The sequence below is a fragment of the Tympanuchus pallidicinctus genome, unplaced genomic scaffold, assembly GCF_026119805.1.
Source record: "Tympanuchus pallidicinctus isolate F22 unplaced genomic scaffold, pur_lepc_1.0 scaffold2, whole genome shotgun sequence".
In the NCBI taxonomy this organism is placed as follows: domain Eukaryota; kingdom Metazoa; phylum Chordata; class Aves; order Galliformes; family Phasianidae; genus Tympanuchus; species Tympanuchus pallidicinctus.
This window is the reverse complement of record NW_026294721.1, coordinates 30,102,020-30,110,911: the sequence shown is the minus strand read 5'-3', so window position 1 is coordinate 30,110,911 and position 8,892 is coordinate 30,102,020. Positions and strand designations below refer to the sequence as shown.

The following is an 8,892-nucleotide window of genomic DNA, read 5'->3' as shown; positions in this document are numbered from 1 at the left end:
TCCTCCTTCCTGGTTTTATGTAATTACTGGGGGAGGATGTTTCTGAGTTGTCACTACACTGCCTGATGCTGCTCTGATAGTGCTCTGATGAGGTCCCAGCAGTGGGTGTCTGCCCTGATGCCCGCAGTAGTGAGGAGGGCTTTGCCAGCCATGGGTTTGTTTTTGCCCTCAGCCAGCCTGAGATCTTGACCTTGAATCTGGGTGAACTTCTGCTGCTGAAAGAAATGGGGTTTACCCTCTATATGTGGCTTCTTATCCTGAAGTGCTTCTTGGCACCGTTCTGCTCTTCTTGGGGCTAGTGAGCTTGCAGGATGAGTGTGGGGGAACTCAGAAAACCTTTCAGCCATATTTTAAGAGTGCTGGTGTTTCATATCCGCTGCATTCATTGGGGTTAATTAAAGTCTGTGCCTTATGGGTTGCCCTTGGCCGTAAATGGGAAAAAATCTGACTCAATTGAGAATTGACAGAGTGATCTTTAAGCTCGCTTATTTTATCAGATATAGTCCTAATTTGAAGAAATTGAGGAACCATAACTGATGGTGCTGGGGAGGTCCTGAGAGCTCTTTGCTCTTGGCTGCAGAGTATTAGAGGGGACATTGGGCCAAACCTTGCCCAATGTTCAGCCTTCCTTGGTAGCACAGAGGTCTCCGGGTGATATTCGAGCACCTTTCTGAGTCGTGCCATAGCAGCCTGCGCTTCGCTATGTCCACAGACACGGTGCATCAAGTCCCACAGTGCAGTAAGTGGAACACTGAGCAGAATGGCCAGATGTTGGCCAGCACACATTGTGGACGTCTGCCCAATGTGCCAAAATGAGCTGCATGTGGAATTTTTAGAGTACCTAATGCCTACTGGAGCTCACAGACCATAGTGGATAGTGATGAGGCTGGGAGCAGGAAGGCTGGGATTCTGCCTTCAAACTATTCCCACTGCTCCTATGTTCCCACTGGAATAATCCATGATGAAACAGACAGCTCTGCTGATGTTTCACAAGGGTACTACATGCCCCGTGCACATGTTTTTGGCTATGCTAGTGCTTAGAAACTGTCGAGGATGTGTTTTGGACGAATACTATTGCTAATGATTTGCAGCAAGCCCTCTTCTCTCCCCTCACCATCTGCAAGAAAGAGTAGTTTTCTGCACTCCTCGGCACATCTGCAGGACCTGGTCCTCCCCTGCCTGCCATGCCTGGAGCACCTGATGCCTGGGCTCATAGCAATGTGCTCAGCTCACCCTGTGCCACAGCAGTGCAACGCAGTGGCCATCTCTGGCACAGGTAATGAACTGCATTTCTGCAAAGAGAAAAAGTAGAGCCTTTTAATAAACATAATAACTTTTAATAGGAAGTTGTTTTCTCTTCTTGACACATCATGGAGGTAATGAACAAATTTTACACATGCATGTATTTTTTGTAATGTTTCTCTGGTCTTTTCTACTGTCCTGTCAGTAGGATGCAACATGCTACAAAAATATTTTAAAATCAACATGAAAATGCACAATGATTGCTTTCTTTTTTCATTGGAAACTTCAGCAATCAGGAATCTGAGTAGGTGCAGATGCTATTTGGTATATTTTAGGCAACCTGACCTTTCTAAAGCAGGTACAAAATTCCTCTGCTCTGGAGCAACCCAAATGACTTAGGAGCATCCAAACAGACCCTAGAAGTTCAGCTGCAGCATGGAGCACCCTTGTTCATTTCTCAACTTCTACAAAACTTCATCAAAATTTCTCTTGGTGCTGCTAAGACAGAGGATTAGATCCATCATCAATGAAATAAGAGCAACAGTTAAAATTAGGGAAATGAACACTTTGTCGTAAATACGAACTAACAAATCCATTTAATCTTTTGCCATACTGCTAGTTAAGTTTTCTCAACTCACACAGGGAAATTGGAGAGAGAAGTTTCCTCAAAAGCACTCTATCAATGGTATCACAATTCAAATTGCTGGCCTGGCTCTCAGCCCCACACTTACACCACCGTCTCCTTTCCTTTCCCAAATGCAATGATGGAGTTTCTCAGCACACTGCCAGAGCCAGTGGACTGAGGCTGAGCAGATACTCACATTACTATAATTTTTGAACATTTACAGTTCTAGCAGAATAGGATACATGCAGGTAGAAGCACTACTTGATATTTTTGCAGCATCAGCTCTGTACAGATTAAGTCTGTAATCATCACTTGAAACACTCCTTAAACTTCCAGAGTTATTTGGTAGTCAACAGAAATCTCATGCATTACTCCAAATACAGGGTTCAGCTGCACAATTGCTTTCCCTGCTGATCCCTACCGTGCACCTCAGCTCACAGAGGAGTCATTCACAGCATGTATAATGCAGCAGCTAGCCAAGGAATAGGAGAAAATTAACTGTCTTGCCTGCTACATCACAAGGACCATATTCAGCAATTTATAGAACTTCAAAAAACAAAATTGCAAACATCAGTGCAAAGCATATTCCCCCCCTTCACAGAAATAAAGCATGCACTTCAGTATTTCACCCAGGCATCACATCCTGTAAACATTTATGACAAGTTAAGCATGTGCTTCAGTGGGGAGTCTCCAGGAAATCATTGAATTAACTTCCATTGTGGCAGCTGGCCCAGTAATGCTTCAAGGGTCAGGCCGTGTTTGTATTTTGCTACATACAATTAAAAGAACCCTAAATACCATAAGTTCAACAAAGTATGCTATCATATTCCTTCCTGTATGTGCAGAAGATTCTTGTAATAATGACTATGCAAACACGCTCTTCAACCTTCTTGAGAGTTTTTCTGCTTCTACTATATGAGAACATAATAAATACATATGATATACCAGTTATTAAGCCATCAAAAAAAGCACGTCGTTCCAGAAAGGACAGGAGGCACTTGAGGCTTAGGAGTCAAGGGCTAGTCATTAGCACAAGTGTTCTGCCTGGCAAAAAGCTTCAGCTGCTCCACAGTTCCTGTGGCACTGCAACCTTGGTGAGATGTTCCTGCACGTTGTCTTAAACCAGGCTGCTTCACATCTGAAATAACAATTGTATCTCAAGATTATTGTTCCATGTAAGACGGCTCAGGAATGTAATAGTAAGTGGAAGTGAGCAATACAGAGTAAATCCCACATGTAGTAGATAACAGGGACTAAGTCCTTTTCAACCCAGGCCATTCTATGATTCTGTGATTCTGTGAACCAGGAGATTGTCCTGCATCCAACAGAGTCAGCTTTGGGATTTTAGAAATGTAGCGACATTACATTCTGATGTTCTAATTCAAGGGACAGATTTCACTTATTCTATCCTTGAGTTTGCATCAGGAAAGCTCAGTTTGGGCATTCCCTAGGGACATGAGAACAAGCTGAAAAATTCAAAGATGTCTCTTTGTGTTTCTGGTCAACCAGGTCTGTCTCAGTGGAGGATGATAGCACATGTTTAGGGGACTCCGTCCTGCAATGATGGTGCAAGGCTGGGCTTTGTCTGGACACAACACAGTTGCCTCTGCCCACTCCCTGCCACGATATGCTCTGACATCTATTTTCTCAGGACAATGTTCCCTTTTTCTTTCCCTTCATGGGAAACAGATTGTGGTGCTTGGGAAAGCTTCACAGATGAAGGAAAATGTAGCACCCATATCTTAAACAGCAAATTTTATAGGTGCTTTAACGATCCTTGCCCTTGTATGCGTAAGAACTTTGTTCAACACTTGCCAGTTCTGCATGTTGGCAGTCAAGAAGTTTAAGGCAATCAACTGTGTCAATAAGAATACTTGCTTTTGCACAATGTGGAACAGCTACAGCCTTGTCATGAAACCAAAGGTGCTGAATGTGTAAGTTCCTTTCCTGTGGGCAACTGCCTGAAAAAATCTACTTCTTTTTGTAAGTTCCTTTACTAGGAATTTTACTAGGAAATTACAACCAGGAAATGAGCAGCTAAAGCCACATGCTAAGTCCATAAAGGTCAACCTCTGTGTGATGGCAGCTTCTTCAGCTGCCATGGACTTCTGCAGCCTTGGTTTGCCCAGGACTCTTGTTCTGCATGGACTCTGCAAGCTGAGTTTTGTTTAAGTCATTGCTCACCTTATTTTGTATTTTTAACCCTGTTTAGTTATATAGTACAATATCAAGATCAACAAGTGTTATCCAGACAGGTACTAACATTACAGAACTTGAGACAAAAGAAACTTACATATTTATTGCTGAAGTTTGAAGAGGAATCATCACACTGTCGAGCTTTATTCTTCCCCTGAGATGAATTCTCTCCTAAATAACAGAAAATATGTTTTGCATCAGTTAAACATACAGGGAGAGGACTAATGAATCCAGCAGCAGCACATCACTGGCCTGTGCATACACTATCCTGTCTCCTTGTTGGGAGCAGCAAAAATTGTCAGATAGTAGATCCTCACTGCTCCCTGGGTGTCATAGAGTGTATTCTCCCTACAATTTGGTCTCAATGGAGTGTTATTACCACAATAAACTTCACTGAGAAGCACTGAATATTTTTCAACAATAATGTGCTTGAATGTGCTCACTTCCCAAGTGTTCAATTTTGGATAAAATTATTTCAAAACACATTATAAAATGCTGCTAAGTTAGTGCTTCAGAAGTTCGGATGGTATTAAATTTCAATTAAAAAAGCCTTCAGCAACTACTTCAATAATTCATATGAAATTTTAAGAGAAAGTATAAGTTTCTGGTAGAAAGAAAAAAGAAACATTTCAACAAGATTGATATATTTTACCATGGGGAAGATAATAGTCGCTAGTTGTAATAAATATCAATAATGGGCTATTGGTTGCATTCTCAGGTGGTTTCTCTGCTGGGCTTTGAGGCAGACTTTCATGGAAGGCACATACTTTGCACAGAGGGAAAACAACGTGTCTAAGGACATCTCCCCAGATCTGTATCCCCACTGATGTCAATAGGCTTTGGATCAGAGCATAAAATGAGTGTGTCCCATGCTGCTGCAGAGTCTGTCTGGGTTTTCTGGTGCTAAACACATAAGCTCAAAGGCAGAGCGAGCTGCCATCAACTACTGCTGTGGTCAGCATCTCTCTGTACTGTCAATGACTGTCTGATGGGAGGCTCTGGGACTGCAAATGTGTCTGAAGGTATCTGCATTATAGTGTCTACAATAATTAGTGCCAATAAACCACCAGGTGATGAAGACAGAATGATGATGCACTGAGGAGGAAATAATCACATAGACGTTCCCTGATCAGGAGTAACATGGGTAACAAACAGTTTTAGGTTTGTGACTGCAGTATGCCTTGAGACCACACGGAGAGGCATCTAGGACAGTTTTGGAGTTTAATGGCTCAGTGCTCTAATGCTGTGCTAAATATCCAGCTGCATCACAAGGAGCAAATTAAGAACAACATTCAGGTTAGTTGCAAGTGGGAAGACGTTTTTATTGATCTCAAAATAGCTGTAAGTGACAGAAATAAATTCCATGACTGCTGAAAACCTAACTTGCCACCAAAACCATCACTCAAAAAAGACAATGGATTAGACCTTGTTTCCCATGAAGGAAATGATAAACCAAACATTTTGTTCAGTATTTTCCTAGAACAGATGATATTTAAGCTGATCAAAGGAATAATTTCCTACTGAACTGTGTGGCCAAAGGAGAAAATATGTAACAGGATGGCAACTCTCAACCAGTGTAGCTAGATTACTTGCATGTTTTGAAGGCTGTGATGAGAGAGAAGGGATGTACAAAAATCATCAGACACCAGAAACAGTGGAAAATTAGATTAATTTTGGGTTATGCATCTAGTGAAGGGTGACACACGAACTCTAGCACTGCAAACTAGATGGAAAGTATCAAGACAGACTTGAACCACCAGCTTCTCCCAGTATTGCTATACAGCATCTTGTATCTAGTGTCACTTGATTCGATTTTATATGTATTGTGGTAAGATACTGGAAGAATATGTTGACAAAAGAAGCTGGAGGTATTCAGGACCAGGCTGGATGGGGACCTGGTCTACGTGGGAGATGTCCCTGCCCACAGAAGATGGGTTGGAACTCTTAGGTGGTCTACAGGGTCCCTTCCAAGCCAAACCACTCTATAATATCATGATAAGGGGTTGAAAGACCACTGCATATTTGTCTGTTCTGCTAAGACAACAAGTAACTGGGAGATGAAGGGACCCAGCAGAGATTGGCCTGTACAGTGACCAAGCAGTGCTGGCTGGGAAGCTATGACTGCAACGCGACCCACGTTACCTGCAGTCCTGCCTTGACTGTGGGGCTTCTCCTGCTGGAGGAGGAGCTGTGAGCTCAGAGAGGTTGGCAGAGGGCAGGGAGAAGCCAACCTCAAATATATCCCGCGCTTCTACAAAAACTGAAAGACATGATGCACAGGTTGAGAAAGAGGCCTCTGACAGAACATTTGGAAAATGAAATTAGACTGATACCAACATGTAAGTCTTTGTGGGCAGGTAATCAGTGAATCATTCTATCAAACCTTTTACTTTCTCTCTCATCCTCCAGTGTTGCATCTGCTTGTTGATTTCTGTCTGAAACTAGATTGTAAACACAAAGACATAGGCACTGTGCACATTAGTGTAATACAACAGACAGAACTGCAGTTAAACTGTCTAACTTATTGCCTCAGAACACTGTAGATGCCAAAGGGGATAGGAACAAAGTAATGGAAGTAAAATCCACCGCATACTATTAGACATACAACCTCTGGTTTAGAAGTGCTACAGGGATGAAACAGAGAATGCATCCATGTGCCTCTGCACTGTTTCTCATCTTTCCTAGATATCTTGTGCCAGCTGTTGTCAAAGGTGGGGATTGCGTATACAGCCTCCCATAACAGCATCCACAGGATACTTCCCCTGGAGAGACCCAGCATAGATTCCCAAAGGAAGCTTCCATGTTCAGCACTGGGCACAATAGGATGCACTCTGCACATGTCCTACTCTAAGAAGTCTCTCTTCAACAGAAGGAGGATGGGAAAGACTGACTAGGATTGTTTTGGTCTTTGTAGCTTTTCACTCTTCAATGTATTTGTTCTGGGCGCGTGGGAAGTAGACAGCAAGTGGATACTGAGGCCTCTGTGAAGCTCAAGATTTAACCAGGAAAGTAAAAGAACTCCAATGAAAATGCAAGGCTTTCTGATGGATTAGAATTTCACTTGTGCAGTATTTGGTGTTTTTTTTTTTCTCTAACAAGCATAGTCATTTCTGACTATGTTGCATCCTGATACTAGTATATGTGATTAATTAGTGAGCATATAGTCAGATGAAAATACGGAGTGTATAAGATCCATTTTGAAACTCTGAAACAAACATTTCTTTGTTTCTTTGTTTCACCTTTGCAGAAGGCTGCTATACTAATCCCTCTATTTTTATTTTTATTTTTCTTATTCATTCTGAATCTGAATACATTATTTAGAATATACATACACTGTACAACAGGGTGATGAATAGAGTTAACAGGTCATATTGTCATGAGTATACAAAGACTTTGACCTAGGCAAAGCCAACTCTGACTTTTGTGGGAAGGCTGTAAGAAAAAAAGGGTATAAAAAACAGACTGACGTAAAAAATAAATTCTACTGCATCTCAGATTACACTGTGTCTAAGAAAGAAAGAACTTGCACTGCTATTTCACTATAATATCTCCTGCTGAGCAATCTCTCATAAGTTGCAATCTGTTTCAAAGCAAAGAATTAAGGAAAGCATTCTGAAGAAAAGACAATTGAAGAGACTTTTTCATAAAATATGAAACTACTGCTGTAGATGCAGTAACAAAAATGTTTGTCTTGACCATGCAGAGACACAACCAGTGAAACAGGAGGGCAGTGCTGAATGGGACCCAGTGCTCAGCTGCACCCATGACCCCCAGCATCACCTGCAAACTCCCTCAGCAGGACTGAGGAACATCACAGAAAGCAGCGTGGAAGGCTAGCAAATGCTCCACAGACACAAACATCAACACATCCTCTGCAGCCTCTCATTGTAAGAATGCTTGGAAAAACCTTGCAAATTGCATAGCTCAGAAACTGTGTTAGAAGTGCAACCAGAGCTGGATTTCATGATATTTAATATTTTTACTGTAGTTTTGTCCCAGATTCACAACTGGAATGTGTGCAACCAGAGCTTTGTGGTGCGAGTAAACATACACTGAATCAAGCCATGAGAAGTAAAAAGCTGGGAAAGTTTATTCTTCTGTTTCTATAATGAAAGATACTACAACTTCAGGTGATTATACAATACAAAGTTAAAAACGTCAAGTATGAGAAAATAAGAAAGAAGGAAAGGGAAGCAGGTACTTGCTCTAACTCTTTGATGGTGGAGGACAGTTTTTCTATGAAGCAGCTTCTAGGTTTTCTACCTGCCAGGAAAAAAAAAATAGGACACAGAATACTACTCACAAAAGGTAAAATAAATAAACAAAATAATATCCCCAAATTAGAAGGAATGTCAGCTCTTACCACTCACAAGCATGCAGCATATTGGCAGGCTGCTGTCTGCTGATCTGCTCTGCTTATCTAGTAAGGGAAAGGAGGTTGCAAGGGAAGCTTCAGTGACAGAGACACAGCTGGATGTGTGCACCTGGACAAAACGAGAGAGACATGAAACTACGTGCAGATGTGAAGAAACCCCATGGTGGGGTCATGTTTTACACAGCCCAACTCCATCTGACAGAAGCAAGCTTGCCTGGGTTGAGCACCTAATGAGGCGAAGACAAAAATTCCTTACCTCCTTAAAAGCCGTGGTCCATGCTTGGATGTGCTCAGTGTAAGAGAAACCGAAGAGGAATATTATCTGCAACAGCTCCAGATTTGTCCCATTATATTACAGTCAAATGAATTTTTTGATGTATGAGACAGCATAATTAAATATTCTCAGCATTTGGAGATTTGTAGAAAACAGTGATGAAGATGCCAATCATTCAGC

At 41.8% G+C, this 8,892-nt stretch overlaps 1 protein-coding gene across 3 annotated transcripts in view; it reads right to left on the bottom strand.

Annotated features, from left to right (window-relative positions):
- Positions 1-1,315: 1,315 nt before the first annotated feature.
- The window catches only part of EMCN (endomucin), a 44,514-nt gene continuing 36,937 nt past the window's right edge, over positions 1,316-8,892 (bottom strand). The window contains exons 11-14 of one of the 3 annotated variants that reach the window (XR_008206475.1): positions 6,206-6,323; positions 4,161-4,234; positions 2,024-3,005; positions 1,316-1,945 (exon numbers count right to left, since the gene is read on the bottom strand). Coding sequence is in view for 2 of the 3 variants with exons in the window: in XM_052681873.1 (XP_052537833.1) it covers positions 4,207-4,234; positions 6,206-6,323 (146 nt within the window). In the remaining variant the exon portion in view is untranslated. Of the gene's footprint in view, positions 3,006-4,160; positions 4,235-6,205; positions 6,324-8,892 lie in introns of all 3 variants that reach the window. The other 2 variants (XM_052681873.1, XM_052681874.1) reach the window with 2 other exon arrangements.